General features: G+C 39.8%; 1 protein-coding gene across 2 annotated transcripts; it reads right to left on the bottom strand.

Moving 5' to 3' along the window:
- Window positions 1-402: 402 nt before the first annotated feature.
- gnb2 (guanine nucleotide binding protein (G protein), beta polypeptide 2) lies at window positions 403-13,077 on the bottom strand. Of its 2 annotated transcripts, none has more exons than XM_063485006.1 (10): window positions 12,271-13,077; window positions 10,494-10,573; window positions 10,342-10,380; window positions 9,735-9,841; window positions 8,656-8,719; window positions 8,250-8,412; window positions 5,037-5,103; window positions 4,720-4,921; window positions 3,523-3,739; window positions 403-1,424 (listed from the first exon to the last, which is right to left on the bottom strand). In XM_063485006.1, exons 2-10 carry the CDS (start codon window positions 10,548-10,550, stop codon window positions 1,318-1,320), a joined length of 1,023 nt encoding a protein of 340 aa, XP_063341076.1. In that variant the 5' UTR covers window positions 10,551-10,573; window positions 12,271-13,077; the 3' UTR covers window positions 403-1,317. The 2 variants fall into 2 exon arrangements, with proteins under 2 accessions (XP_063341076.1, XP_063341075.1); XM_063485005.1 differs by having other exon boundaries at window positions 10,494-10,576; window positions 12,271-13,075.
- Between the last annotated feature and the right edge of the window lie 3,383 nt (window positions 13,078-16,460).

Genomic DNA, 16,460 nt, shown 5'->3' with positions numbered 1-16,460 from the left:
GAAACAGAGACTTTGGTTCATATTGACATGCAGCAGCCTGAAAGGATGTATCCATGGTTTCGTTATTTGATAGGACTAAATTCTGACCTGACTATCTGAATGTCGCAGCAGAAATCAAGACTCATCACACCAGGGGACTTTTTTCGAATCTTGACCATGAGTTCCTCCCATGTGATTGGCTGATTAGATATTTGTTTTACCTAATATAGCTAATAAAGAGGGAGGGGACTGTATATTCCAATAACCCATATATGTCTATATCAGTGCTACTTTCAAATCTCAGGTTTAAGTAAAAACCTGAGGTTGTATAATGAGAATACCTGACAATATGCACTTAATACTCAGTTAAACGTGTCAGTTTTAGAAACACAATTTTAAAAGGAAAACACAATAAAAGGCAGGAGAGGCAGTTATTTATTAATAATATGTACAATTATAGTAATGTCCAGATAATACAGTGACAAAGTCAAAGTTTGATTATTGGCTCCTACTCAATAAGACGTGCTTTTACTTCTCAACTTCTCTTAATCTCAGGTTGTTTTGGATTCATTTAACTGTCTCAGTATCCTCTGTTAATAAGTGTATTTGAGGCACACAGGAATAAAATAAGTGTGTAAAATTGGAAAAAAAAAAACAAAAACTGGGTGAAGACAGTGACTATGTGACGTTCTGAAACAGATGAAAATCAGAGTTGATATCTTCATTGAGCTCAATCATCTGTTCATCAGTCAATTGTTTTCTTACTTTCTTTATGTAAATGGACTCGGGTGGTTCCGCCTTCACGTCACCACTGCTGAGATATGTATGGTAAAGAGACCGAAACAACAAAGAAAAATGAGTCTGAAGTGTATTTCGAGCAAAGTCATAAGACGAAAATATCGGGTAACATTCGCTCCACTGCTTAACACGAGAAGCAGTATGTCTCATGATAAGCATGTGTGAGAATGAGTGTGTCAGATAGTGTTGATGGGATTTGTGTTTTCGGCTGAACAGCTGAATATTCGGCTGTATTTGGTCATATTTTGACCTGTTGTGTACATGTGTGTGTTGCACTGTGGCCTTGCTGCTGTGCACTTTCATCGGCGGTAGGTAGTGTGGGCATGTGTTTAGGTCTTGTTATCTTGTCCTGCATACAATACATATATGTGTGTGTGTGTGTGTGTAAGCTCATATCTAAGTCATATATATTATGTACAGTATAATGTTGCGGTTCGTCTGTGGAATCTTACATACAGTGAGAGTACAGGGTGCAAACTGTGTCCCAAGATAAGAGCGGTGTCTGTTGGACGTGTGTGGTTCGCTGTTTATGTGCATGGCTCAGTTCCAGATCTTGAGGAAGCTGTCCCAGGACCCGGTGCACACCGCCATGCCGTCATCTGTCACGCCCAGACAGCTCACGCGATTGTCATGGCCTGCCAGGACTCCTGCGGGAGGGCCGAAAAAAAACAAAAGCCAACTTGTCATTGTGCAATGCACTTCTTCAAAAATCAAACAGTGAGCATACTGTTAACTTAAGATCGATGCTACGGTTTGTATCCCCCTGTTTCTTAAGTGTGCAGACATAAAGATTTTGTTTTTCAAAAGGAATCTTTAAAATCTAAATGCGACCTCATTTTTATCTATTTATTTTTGATGCAATCAGCAGCCAAACAGACTCACGATGTTCTTTCTACAATGGAAACTAATCATTGTTTGGAAAGTTTGTCCCAACACTTGTACTAAAATTCCCGCTACTGTAACGACTATGCTTAAGGCAGACTGTTCTGCTCTTCCATAACTGAAGTTACTGTCAATTCTTTTTATGCTTTCATATCTTTTTTTTTTTTTTTGTGGTAGGATGAACAACTGACCCACCAGCATGTGTGCGCCATACGGATGATCTGATATCGTAGTGTTGGTGTTGTTCCCACACCATCATAATAAATGTTGTTCCAGGTTCAACATTGCAAGTGACCAATCACATTGTTGTGACTTAATACTTTTGCAAGCCAAGCGATTCATTCATTTATGAAATTCCAATGTTGCAAGGACAATATGTATAATGCTTACCGTTTATTAAAGAACAGTATCCTGAAATGCAAAGAAGTCAAATTGCTGGATCGGTGGACACAGGCGGTTTCTCGCAAGTTAAGTAGATTTTTTTTTTTTTTTTTTTACAGCGTTTTTTTCCGAAGTAGCAAAAGTATGATGTCACAACAATGTGATTGGTCACTTGCAATGTTGAACCTGGAACAACATATATTATTATGATGTGGGAACAACACCAACACGAGGATATCAGATCGTGTGCAGTGTACACTCTAGATCTGCTTCCTGCAATATATATCGCTACTTCCTGTGGTACAGTACTGTCCTAATAATGCCTTGACCTTGTAGTAATACAGATAAAAGGGCCTCTGAAGGACTTGTTTCTATTAATTTTCAAAGCTGAACTTAAGTTATAAGTTTAGCCATTTCTGAATCTGTGAAAAAGGCATAATTTTCACTTATTTAAACGATTTAAGGTTATTCTCTGCTTTTGATCTTCTTAAATGTGTTTTGATTAGCAGTACACAGTAGTACACATGACACATCTTGTATAAAATACTTTAGTTGCTGACCTGGCAACAGAGAAAAATGAGAAGTAAAATAGTGATTGTTTTCATAGACGCATGCAAAAATAAAAAGTTATTACAGTTATTACAGAGTTATTACAGTTTAGCATTTTAGAATTAGTTTTTATTGTTATTTCATTTTGAGTTTTTGTTTTTTATTCAGTTTAGTTTGTTAGTTTCATGGGGGGATTTTTGTGTTTGGTTTTATTGTTTGAAAATGTTTTGTTTTAGTTTGGTTCTTTTTTTTTAGGGTCCTAAACAGTGTTAAATTTTAGACTTTTTAATTACTATTGTAGGGAGGACATATGTCAGAGGTAAAACCAGTAATGTTTTTTACATGTAGTGTTAGTTTTAGTTGAATTTTAGTTAGCTATAATAACCTTGATCTTGATACATGGCATGCAGCTTAATTTCCTCAAAAACAAACAAACAAACCCCAAAACACAAATAAAGAATTACATTTTTTGCAACGAAAACTCAGAGGCAATTTTAGTCGCACTATATTTTTTATTCAGATTGTGTTTTCTATGTTTTTGATTGAACTCTTACAGCTGAAGCTCAGATAGGAGTTTGGTGGAAAGAGGCTCTAACCAGAAAAAATAAAAATTACAACCAATTTATTATTTCTGTACTTTAAATCATTGTTATCAGCAGTACTTGTATACCAATCTCCCCTCTCATTTAAACTGAACATTGTATAAACCTATTTGTTGTTTCAGGCATCAGAAAACTGCACACCTACATACAATCATCCCTCTGCAGTGCAAAAATTAATCACTAAACTAAGCTTTTATTTTAGCGGCGAAAAATCAAAAGAAAGAATACTACAAAAACACGTGTGGTGTAATTGATAGATAATCACTTCATCTTCACCTTAGCTTGAAGATGAACCTTCCCTTTTCTCTGTTCTCTCGCTTGCTCCACCCACCTGCTCTGTCTCCTTTCATGGCATCCCATATGTTGCAGTTGAAGTCGTCATAACCAGCCAGCAGCAAGCGCCCGGAGCGGGAGAAAGCCACAGAGGTGATGCCACAGATGATGTTGTCATGGCAGTAGAGGCCTAGCTCCTGGTCTGCGCGGAGGTCAAACAGCCTGCAGGTGGCATCGTCGGAGCCTGTGGCGAAGGCGCTGCCATTGGGAAAGAACTGGGGAGGAGAAAGTGAGGATGACTCTTTTATTTATTATTTATTTATATTTTTAATTATAAACAAATATAGTTACAACATAAGCTGCTATAGAGAGTTCCTGCCTTTCCTAAATCCCTTAATAAGACAGAAAACTGAATGTGATCAGTGGCAGAGATCATCACCGGGCTTTAATACCGAATCTGTCCACCTGCCACGCTGTCAGATGGCCTGTGCCATCAACCCAGACTCCCAACTGGAGATCGTCTCCTGAGATGATCAGGATGTTCAGATATGGTGTTAATTGATAATCTTGTTAATCCTGCAGCGCGCTTCCCATTTAAATCCCTCCCAAAGCTGGTGGCTGGAGAGAGTGTGTGACGTCACCAAGACAAATCCTGGAGCTGATGCTGCTGATGACGTGTTAGACAGTACGCAGGAGCACCAGAGTGCCACTTAAGGCCACAGATTAGCTTATAACAGTGCCAGGAATTCAGAAACTCATGATGTGTCTGAGAATAAACATCTAAAATGGTGTCTCAAGCATACCAACTCCATCCAGTTTCTTTAATCCATGATGTGGGTCAAGCTAAAAAAAACCTACATATTATGCTCCTGCTGACCTTGTGTGTGTTGTGGGGGTTGCTCATGCTCTTGCCTCACACCTTAAACCCTGATTTTGAAAGTAGTAAATTGGAATAAAAGTCCTGTTGTCTTTTAAAACTCTAAACTGCATTATAAGATGCTGCTTTTGAGCGACCTTCCAATACTACATTTCCCACAATGCAACTCAAAAGCATCTTTCATCTTTCATTAGGTCTCCTCTGCCTGTCCACATCAGTCAAACTCATGCTGTGATGCAGCTTCATAAAACTCCACGGCCAGAGCACTCCTCCGAAACAAGAGCTCTAAACTGCACTTGTAAAATATATAACAGGCGATTTTAAGAAGAATAAAAGCAGTTGGGCCTACAAGGGCGCCCGGTCCCTGAGGACACTCACACAGACGGCGTTGATGTCCGATTCGTGGCCCGTGAAGGTCTGCCGGCACATGCTGTCCCTGATGTCCCACAGTTTGATTGAAGCGTCGCAGGCTCCCGACACGAAGGTGCGCTGGTCAGGCGAAAGGGACAGACTCATGACATCACCGGTGTGGCCCGAGAAAACTGTGGTCTGCTGACTCGTCTCAATATCCCACAGTGCACTGGGCAAAAAAAGCAACGACAACAACAACAACAAAAAAAGCACAGGGTTAGTCATTGGAAAGCAGGAAAACGATGCTTAGGCTGCACATGTGTGTGTTGATCTGTGTGACTCACCATGTGGTGTCTCCTGAGCTCGTGATGATTTGATTGTCATCAATGAAACGGCAACATGACAGGTAACCTGAGAGAACGGAACGCACAAACACGTGGATGATGTCAGTGACACTTTCATATCAGAGATGACGCATTTTACATTACATTACTACTGTATATGAGAAGAATGTAAAAAGTAAATATGACTATAAATTTATTGTGAGTGTACATACAGAGCTACATGTTGTCTCTGCTCCTCTAAAACTATTCATTCATTTAGCTACTGCGCAAAATATTTTATGATATATTTTGTTGACATATTTTACATGATTACTATTTTAAAGCCTTCTTTTTCAAGCATCTTTTTGGGATCATTTTTTTAATTTCTTTGAAGCTGCAATGATAGATGGATTACCAAATCAGCAAAGTGGGCAGATGACCAGGATTTTGGAGCCATTGGAGACCTTTGACCTTACTTATAGTATAGATATTAAATTATTATTTTTAAAATATTGTAGTATTAGCCTTCCCAAAACCTCGATCTAAACCTTTGTGGACTATGTTATTTTTTTAATTAGTCCTTTATTTATCCAGGTAAAAATCTCATTGAGATTAAAAAAATCTAATTTTCAAGAGAGACCTGTGCCACATAAGTACAAAACATTTAAAACAAATACAATATCCCGCACAAACATTTGAAAAATATGCAATAACAGATCATTTAAGAGCGAAGGAAAAACCTCCAGTTTAAATGAACTTTACCAATTCTGCCAAGGAGAGTGCTAAAATATCTGGGCAGAATTATGCCAGAAGCTTGTTGGTGGCTACAAAAAAGCATCTGGCCGAGTTGTAACTTGCTAAAAGACATTTAACCAAATATTAGCAGGTGGTGTTGTGTATACTGGATTATAGAAACACCAAAATAAAATCAAAGTTTTGCACTCAATTCTTATTTTTAAGTCATTAAATATGTCTGCTGTAAAAAAAAAAAAAAAAAAAAAAATCTAACCTGGTAAAAGAACAGTTCAATGAACTCATGAAAATCTCGAAACTTCATGTCCACGAGTGCAAGAAACCGTAAGTTTAAAGTTGTGTATGTAGTGTAGTTCTAAGATACCTTTTATTACTGTGTGAGCAAGCTGGGTGTACTCATGAAACGCACGTCAGAGTGTACTCTTTCCATGAGCAAACACGTGGGCATGTGGCATGTTTGCATCCTGCATCTGTGGTCATAATACTCTATCCACGACTGCAATAAAAAGAAGCTTTTCCATAGGTTCAAGAGGAAAGATCTGTTTACATGTGGTGCCTGTATGTCTGGGTGTCTGTGCTATTCCTGCTGTTGTATTCTTTTTATTACTTCTGATTTCTCACACTGTCAAACTCGTCTCATCATTATTTCCATCATTATCAGGCTAATTCTTGTAACCTTCTTACCTGCCTTCTTTAAGCCAATCAGACTCTGTTATCTATTCTTTAAATGTGACTTATTATGCTTTTCACTGTTCCTTTGTTATATACATATAATTACATAACATAGAAACATAGAATTATATCATTTCATATTAAAGATGAACAGACTTTCAAAAAAATAAACTCAATGCCCTGTTTCAGACACTTTTTTCTATTCTTGTCTTCTGTATGATGTCAGTGAAGAGGGAAAAAGTTCTGGCTTTAAGCACAGCAGCCCCACCCACCTGCTGTTCAAACTGAAGAGGCAGCCAATCAGAAGACAGCTGACTTTAAACCAGGAAGAAAGCTGCTAAAATTCTTGGCTTCAGACAGTGGATGAGCTGAGAAGTGCCAGGATAAATGAGGCTTATTTTCAACTGTAAATTGTGCAAAGCTGCTCTAGAAGGAGTAAAAATATAGAGGGTTTTTTGGAGATTGGTTGCTTTTTTACTCATTTTCAGTCCAGTCCCTGTACCTGACCACTTTCAGAGGAATGTTTTTATTTGCCCTGTAACACTGGCCTATGAATCATTCAAAGAAGAAAAAGGCATCTAACTCAAGGGATGAACCAGTGTTGTGTCAACACATAACATTAATCCCTCTACTGTTCACTGAAGCCTCGTCTGAATGGTCTCAGTGGAAGGGTGGCTGCCAAGAAGAGGTATGCCAAACAGGTCTTTACACAAGAAGTGGACTGAAAAGCAGTGGCAACACATCTTATGAAGTGATGGATCCAAATTTGAAATCTTTTGGTTCAATACATTCCAAAGAGTTCAAGAGAGAGGTGCATCAGTGAGTATCTACGACCATCTGTAAAGCATGGTGGAGGTTGTGATGGTTTTGGATGACATTTCAGCCAGTGGTGTTGGGGAAACTTGATTAAAATTATGAATGCAGAAAAGTACCACCAGATTTTGATCCACCATGCAGTACCTTCTGGCAAGCATCTGATTATCCAATTAGCAAATGCTTCCTTTTTCAGCATGACAGTGGCCCTAAACACATTGTCAGTGCAGTAAAGGCATTGACAATGGGTAGAACTGGGTAGAACAAACACATCTTTAGATCACTGTCAGTCATGGATTGGCCTCCCCAGAGCCTGGACCTCAACATTGTTGAAGCAGTGAAGGATCATTGTGACAGAAAATGGAACAAAAGGCAGAAACATTCAAAGAAGAGCATTGGAAAGTTCTTCAAGAAGCTACTATTCCTGACGACTTCTTGAAGAAAATACAATCAAACTGCCTAAGAGAGTTCAGAATATGCTAAAGAATAAAGGCAATCATACCAAATTTGGACTTTCAAGCTCGTTACAATTGTGCAAACCTAGTTTTTGCTAACATACTGTATTTACATGCATATTTGCACATTTCAATAAATCATCTACTTCACATTTTTCTTGAAAATATAAAATCCAAAATAAAAAGTATAAATCAAGTGTATGTTTTGATTTTGTTAAAAGAAATCGAAAACTCTACAAGTACTAAATGTGTGTTCTGCTACTACTCGTCGTGGCACTAGCCATCTAAAACAAAGTATAGATTGTGTAAACGTAATAACATACAGAAGTTATGGTGTCACAAATCAGAGTCACACAGACAGGAGTTAATATCTCAGCTCATTAAGACTGCAATTAATTAACCATGTAAATGAAGTCTTCATTGTTTAGAGGTTTGGGAGTGGAGCTTTCCCACGGGGGCGTACGCTCGTCTGAAACATCTCATCAGATTTACTCATGAGAGGATTTTAACATAGTTAGCTTAGGGCGCCATGTTCTCTCACCTGTATGGCCAGGTAGTTCCCTGCTGACCCTGACATTGCCCTCGCGTGTCTTCAAGCAGTAGATGGAGCAAATGTTGTCGAGGCCTCCGCAGGCCACGTAGTTCCCCGAGGGAGCGTACGCACAGGTCATTACCCAGGAGGAGCGCAGGGGGATAGCGTGTATCTAAGAAAAGAGAGGTAGTTTAAAGAGCATAAAATGGGCAGGTATTAACACTATGAAACCACACACGACGATGCCACTGTGACTCTTACAATCAGTCACAGTAACACTGAGAAAGAAGCCATTATGGAAAGTCAGCAGCACTTCTACAAGAGGAAGACGTTAGTCCACTTTCATTTCAAGTTCAGACAAGTCTTCCAGCTGGAGACATGCTGTATTTTTTGTTTGTCTTTTTGGGGATTTCACCTTGTTAGTTGTGTAGCTGTCCCAGACAATCAGTTTTCCATCTTGAGAGGCACTAACCAGAAGCCTGCAGACACAAAAGGGGAAAAAAACAGAAAATTTTTGAATAATACAGGATCTCTTTAATTTTGGCATTTGAGTCCTGTTATCACACTGTGCTCCAAACCTGTTGAAACATGTTTTTCCTCTGTCAAAACCCTGCAGCCTGAGATGATTCTGTGAGTTCAAGGTGAAGGATCAGTTGTTTTAATGTTTGCCTCAGCCAGAAATGTTCATGGTTAATGCCTGAAGTCAGCAAATGATTTCACAGAACTAAAATTAAAATGCTTGCAATGCTTGTCATGCTTGTGCCTTTGTATAGTGCCGCTTTGAGCTAAATGCTAACGCGAGCCTGCTAACAAGCCCACTATGACTGTTTGGCTTGTTCATTCAGCATTTACTAATTAACGCTGGCAATTTGCATGTGTGAGTGGAAAATCAAGCATTACATCTTCACCAAACGTGCTACAGTTCATCCCGAGCAGGTATGTCCCATGTGTCATTACAATCCACTAAATAGCTGTTGAAGCATTTGTTGAATCATGAAAGACAAAGAGTGCAGCATATTTTCATAGCATTACAGACAGGAATTATTTATTATAGGACTTATATCTTTTTCTCCTTTGGAAAACTGGGTAATGCAGTAGTCTAAAAGCTCCATCACACAGCCAATGAACTGAAATCAATTCCCAGGATGGACACAGGTGGCCTAAAGCCTATTTACACCACTTGCAAATTTTCTGTGGGTCAGATGTGATCCATATGAGGTGGATCTGTGGCTCAACTGAGGTGAGGAGACTCACATTGAGTCAGCTCCATCAGTAAAGGCTAAATGCACAGAAAAATGCAGGCCAAATTTAGGTCAAACATTTATTTGTATCCGCCTTTTTCTATTCTAGCTAATATAGATAGGAAGTGGCTACCTGAAGTGGCTTTGATGGCCGATTACACTCAACCATTTTAGGTGGAACTTTAATCTATAGTATACAAAGAAAAATTAAACCAAGAAGCAGTCAAAAGCATTAGAAATAGTATAGACTCACCTAGAGTCTGTACCCCAGTGCATGGCATAGATCTTGGCCAGGTGGCCACGGAGGGTGCGTCTTGTCCGCATCTGGATCCGCCCCACAGGATCCAGACCAGCAGTTATCTAAGTTAGTAAAGTTAGCAAGTTAGCACTCTTTTGATCATTCACTGGGTGTTTGATAAAAGGTTTGCCAGAAAAGTTTTGCTAAAAAGTAACAGTACAGTGGCTATCAGACACCGAAGACAAGACCGGGACAGAAATAACTAATATCACATGTCAAATATGACAATCTGAATAATGCATCTGTAAAAATAAATTCAGAAATTATTGATGATTTATACTACTGCTGGTTCAACAAATGGCCGTCATCTATTATTTCTAAATCGTGCTACAAAAAGAAAAGGTCACTCCTCTGTGCAGGTGAAACCTGGAGACATGTTGAGAGTAGCAGGGATGGATTTTTTGTCCTATAGAGTAACATTTGATCAAAAACAATTAAAAAAATAGCTTTCCTGCTTTCTCCACTGTGCCCAATATCATGTAAGTATATAGGTCCATATTGACGCCAGGTTAACCCATCCCTGGGTGACTGACATACATCTTACACATTCAGTTGCTCTCACCTGTGTCAGGGTTGAATCTCCACATGCTTTCCTGGCGTCCTAATGGTTATGAAGTCACAGGGAAGGAAAAAAGAGGACACCGCTAGTAAATAACAAATTTCCAGTATTTTATTCAATGGTAAAACTGTTCACAGCAGACACACATCACTCACTCGTATCTGGTTCCGAAGCTGCTCGGCCTCCTGACGAAGCTGTTCCAGCTCACTCATTTTGAAACTGTCCGAGCTGTCACCTGCTGGATGGGGCACGACTTTAAATATCACACTCTATTATCAAATAAATCTAAATGAAATGAATATCAGTGCATATTAAGTTCTTTTGGGATTATCGTATTTTTATACTTCCTAACCTACTAATCCAGAGGTCTACTTTCATCAATAATTGAATGCTACTTGCATTTGGGGAAATAAAATAATCAAATAAAATCCCAATTTTAATCTCTGAGGTTTACTGAACCCACAGTGAGGGAAAAAAATACAACTTGTAATCTGTTTATGGCTGTACAACCACCCATCCTGGTTTAACTGAGGAGAATAATCTGCAATGACTAAGCTGCTATCAAAAAGCCGGCATTGCTATCAGGCACCAGATAGTGAGTGAATGCTCACTATCTGGTGCCTGGTAGCAATGCTCATACAAGTCCAACTTTGCACTAATGCAGGACGGAGCAATCCTTCATTTGAGCCGCTGACTGTGTTTAAACAAACACTTCACGCTCAAGAACAGGGGAGTCCCTAATTTCTTAAATTACACAGGTACACAAAAACTGTTCATCTCTATGTTGTGCTTTCCAGCGGCGTGCACTACAGTATTTCCTGTTCCTCATGGGAAAACAGTTGCACATTCAAATATTCTCCCAAACAGGTGGCCTATAGATTTGCATATGTGAAGCTATTCAAATTCAAGATAAAAACCCCACAGATAGCATGCATACAGTAGCCTACACTGTGCAAGGAAGAGCAATTAGCTACAGTAGACCACTGTTCCCTGGAGGGACCTGCGACCAGATGGATCACACAGCACTAATGGAAGCCAAAAGGGGTGCATCGTGGGTCTCAGTCTCCTGGCACAGCTGCTCATTTAGCCAATCAGGAGAATAGATGCTGCAGGAGAGGAGGATGAGGAGGAGGGAGGTAGAGAAGGGGGTGTGGGGAGGGGGATCATATATCAGGCCATGGGTCCTACCAGATGCTCAGATGCATGTTTTTGCTGCTTCTGAGCATCAACTGGCGGACACGCAGATTTGTGCTGAAGTCAGTGGGTAAAGAGTAGCAGAGAGTGAGGACACACATATCACACTGCCGCACTGATGATGCATGGCCTAGCAGCGACACGACCCTTGCTGCTAGGCCATGCTCTTTATAAAAGGTTAATATGGCAGGTCCTCGGTGTCCCCAGCACTTCTGGCACTCCACCAACCTCCGAGAGCATGTGGTAGAACAAAAACGCAAAGATGCCAGGAGTGCCTGGCCCCACCCCTTTGATTGCACATCTGATGTGGAGGTGCTCTAACATGGCATGGCTAAAATCTGCCTCCAACCACTGCATGCCGGGCAGAGTGGATGTTTGATGGCAGAGGATGTGAACGCATGGCCTAAGAGCCTCCCCAATGAAATACAGTCAGCACTGAGGAGAAAGCGGGTACAGGCCAGTCTCAAAGGATGCACTCGAGAGAGATTTTTATTTCACTGTCTAGATTTAGAGATTTACATAATTCAAAAAAGGCCCTACCCTAGCTACATCACCTCACATATTGATCAGCACAGTCATAAAGGCCTTCATCACATCTCATTTTAGACACCGAGCTCCTAAAAATGCGGATGTAGCTAATCGTATTTGGTCAAAATGATGCCATACGCACACCATCACCCAGCCACACACACAGGCTGACCTATCTGCTGTCACAGCGTTTGGATAATGGGTGGCTACCTGTTAATTCTCCCGATGATTTTCCTGCCCTTTTTTCCTGCCCCTGCTGTAAAGAAAAATAAAAAAAGAAAGAAAGAAAAACTGAAAGCAACGTCCCCCCCTCAAAAAAAGGAAAAAAAGACAAATCCCGCGGAGGATTTAACTACAAGTCTTTTTCAGTCATTAAAAATCAAGTTCACAGGAGATCCACTTTAAAAGTTCCGTGTGTCACGATCAGCCTGTTTCCAAACCCTTCAGTAAACAGGCAACCGGAGGAGGGCTGCACACATTTCCATTTCTCTGCTTTAGCGGAGCTCCTGAGGAAAAAACACACACAAGATGATATCTGCTGCTGCCGAGCTGCAGTTTCCTCTCCGGATCGTTTCCACTTTTCACACACGGCAACCTAACAAAAACATCTTCGTCCAATACGGCGTAAACAGACGGAATTGGCCCCAGCTCTTTCCCCGGCCCGCATCAGGGATCGTCCATTAAACACTATTCTCAGTCCGTTTTACTCCGAGTCTTCGTGACGTTATCCTCGTTTCCTTCCTCTCTTTGGTTTCCTCCTCCCTCTGCCGATACCTCATCAGGATAGACGCCTCCAAGTCGGCAGTGAATTACAGAGTAAAATCCGGAAAGTGCATCAAATATAAATTATCAATAAATTGATTAATTTAAATTTTAAAAAGGACGAAGAAGCGTTTAGAATTCCAGCCTTCACGCTAGATTTTGTCTTTTCTTCTTGCAGACAGTAACCAGAGGCGGCCCTCACCGCTTGGGCAGTATCCACACGGTTCCTGTTTTTTTTCTTTTTTCTTTCCTTTGCTGAATATAATCATTCAGTAACAGGGTGCCGGATCACGCGGTGAGCACTTGCAGGATCCTCAAATCCGGGCATGAAGAAGTCAACCACACCCATCTTTTAAATACACGTAAATCCAATGCCCCCCGCCTCCTCCTTCCTGTGCAGACCACTACTCGGGGGATCCTGTGCTCACATGCACAGTTATTGTCTCACCAGACACAGGTTGATTACATTTATAAAAATCTACAGCATATGATTGATGAATTTTCAGGCGTTTTACAGAAAATATGAAAAGTCTAATTTCACGTGACATTGAGACCATTTCAGTGAGATGAAGATATTGCAATGCATGTTTGAAAAAAAGAAAGAAGATTTAGCAGATTTAAACAATCACTGAATCACGTGAGAGCTGCACTAGTACTCGGATCTATCCCATAAATCTATGAGTGCACCAAACTGAGGATGTGTCCGTAAAGCCCCTCTCCTCTGATAAACATGTCCTGTTTATCGTGCTGTTTCCTGATGAGCATTTCTGCTTCAGCTGGATGTTTGGCCTTCACATATGTGTGTGCAGAGTTTTTCACCTTTGTCCCCTGATGAATGCACAAACATGAATCTATGATATTACAACTTAGTGGGATCAAGAATGACTGTAACCAGTCAACCCTCACAAGGGAACTTTTTGTGGAGAAAGCTCCATGAGAGTATGTTTTTTTTTCAGAGAAATGATAAAATGAATGAAATGCAGGTTGCAGAGAAGTAACAAAAAGCTTTTAGCGCTTAAGTGTGGATTTTCTTAGTTAAAGTAATCGCATTACTTCAAATTTACTTCTGGAATATTTAAGATCTTAAGCAAATGTTGAAAGTATTACACTTAAAATAACACAATATTAATATTAATGCAATATTATCATGAAGGGCCAAACCATTATAAACAAGAATGCATATGGTTCTGTGTAAAAAATCTTCAGACATCCCCACTTTCATTATAAAAATGGGAAATAGGTGCAGAGATTTATTGAAACATGTTCAAACACACGTGGAAATACAATATATCAGGCAAAAACAGAGTTTTTACAATTCTAACGAGCTTAAAAGTCAATATTTGATAGGACCGCCTTTGTTCTTCAACACAGCCTGAACTGTGTTAGGCAGCTTGTAATTTCTCTAAATAGTCTTCAGGAAGAGTTACGGTCTGGACTCTGGGGAGGCCAGTCCATGACTTATATGTGCCAGTGCGTGTTTTTCTTTCTAGGTGTGCATTTACTGCATTGGTGTGTGTTTGGGATCATTGTGATGCTGAAAAATAAAGTAGGTAAGCAAGTAAAGTTTATTTATGTATCACCAAAACCAAAGTACTTTACAAGAAAAAAAGTAACATAAAAATAAATAAATGGGTTCCTTAAAATTCGTGGTCAAGATGTTCACATTATTTTTCCCATCATACTCATCCAGTTAGCTGTCCCTCTCTGAGCCTGGTTCTGCTGGAGTTTTTGCTTCCCACTGTCACAAAGTGCTTCTTCACAGGGGACTGTGTCATTATTGGGGTTTCACTCTAATACTGTAGGGTCATTACCTTAAATATAAAGTCCCCTGAGGCAACTGTTGGTTTGAATTTGTGCCATATAAATAAAAATGAATTGAAATTAAACTGAATTATTAGATAAAACAACACAACAGCAACCTGTCCTCCAGCAACAGTTCCATTTCAGCTGTTTCCAAAGCTGTATTTCATCCGCTCTGATTTAAAGACAGCCACAGCTGATGCATTTCTGTTTATGTATGGACACAAAATTTATCACATATGCAGCTGCAAGACCATTTAAGACTTTAAATACAAACAGCGCTACTTTTTATTTCTTTAATGCACAGTGAGCCAGTGCAAGACTGTCAACACTGCAGTAATATGGGGTAGTTTATAGATGAGCAAGAGACTAACTCTAATATAGAGTGCATTACAGCTGAAAATCATGCTCATACCTTCCAGAATTGAAAGTTTTAAAAGAGATTTGAGTATTTATTTAGATTGTTCTGGTAGGGCAACACGTTAGCATTGTCCTCTCCAGGTAGTCCTCCTACAGTGCAAAGACATGCTAGTGGGGTTAGGTTAAGTGGTGACTGCTTCTAAAGTGCCCATAGGTGTGAATGTCAGTGTGAATGTTTTTTACCCTGCGCTTTAATAAAAGTAGTTACTTTGTAAATCAGAGTTCATATTCCCATCAATTTTGACAAGATTCCCAACACCGCTGGCTGAAATGCAGCCCCAAACCATGAGAGAGCCTCCACCATGTTTTAGAGATGGCTGTGCATGCTTACTGTTGCACCTCTCTTCTGACCTCGTCTGTACATACTGATGATAACCTGAAGCCAAAAGTTTCAGATTAGGATTCATCACTCCATGAAAACTGTTGCCCCTGATTTTTCAGTCCAGCTCTTGAGTAATTTGGCATACCTGAGCTTTTCTCTGTGTTTTCCTTCGTTAAGAATGGCTTCTTGACAGCCACTGTAACTTACCCTTCTGATGATCTTTTGGATACTTTTCACCTGATGAGGCTGTCTTAGGCCTGTCTTTTGTCTTCTTCCTGTTCAATTTTCTCAGATTTTAGCGAGAACACATTGTACCCCATGCCAAGATATACAAAGCCTTTGACTAACAGTTCTTTGAGAATCACATTGGTTGGTGCAAATACTATTTTATGCCTATCAAACTCCATTATCTTTGGCATAAAAAAATAGATTCAGCTAAGGAAGCTTGAATAAATTGTGTGCTTTTGCACAAGGCTGATAGTAACAAAGTCCCAAAAGATATTCAAAATAGGTTCTTTGCTAAGTGTTCTGTTTTGAGTAAACACAACACTGGCTCATCCCTTGAGCTCGAATGATTCAAAGGTCAATGTTAAGTGGCTTAATAAACAACTGAAAATGAGTGAAAAAGCAGCCACTGTCCAAAAAGAAAACAATCTTTAAAAGGCCTTCAAAAAGCCCGGAGAAGCAATCAATACCTTTAAAAAATAAATAAATTACAAGACAGACTCCTTGGAAGCAAAACCGAAAGAAATGAGGGGCAGCTCAGGACTTTTGCACAGCACTGTATGCACTAGAGCCTTCTGCAAACATCTGATCAGATGTTGATACTGCAGCAGTGCTTCTGAGGGCACATGCTGTATGACATTTCACAGTCTGCAGGCTATGCGCCCACCGACATGATGCAACTCCCATACAAACGTTCTCGATTACATCGAGAAATGGTTTGTTTTCCTGGAGTTGAATGGATGGAGATGAACAGATTGATTTTCGTTGGGTTTTATTATTATTTTTTATTTAATCAAGAAAAACGCTATTATTTGACACGTTTAGTCGGTGCCTATGTTTGACCAGTAAGTCCTCTTTGATATTTGGTGAC

This window comes from Pelmatolapia mariae, linkage group LG10_11 (genome assembly GCF_036321145.2).
Source record: "Pelmatolapia mariae isolate MD_Pm_ZW linkage group LG10_11, Pm_UMD_F_2, whole genome shotgun sequence".
Lineage (NCBI taxonomy): Eukaryota > Metazoa > Chordata > Actinopteri > Cichliformes > Cichlidae > Pelmatolapia > Pelmatolapia mariae.
The sequence above is the reverse complement of the archived record's forward strand: the minus strand, read 5'-3'. Positions and strand labels throughout refer to the sequence as shown.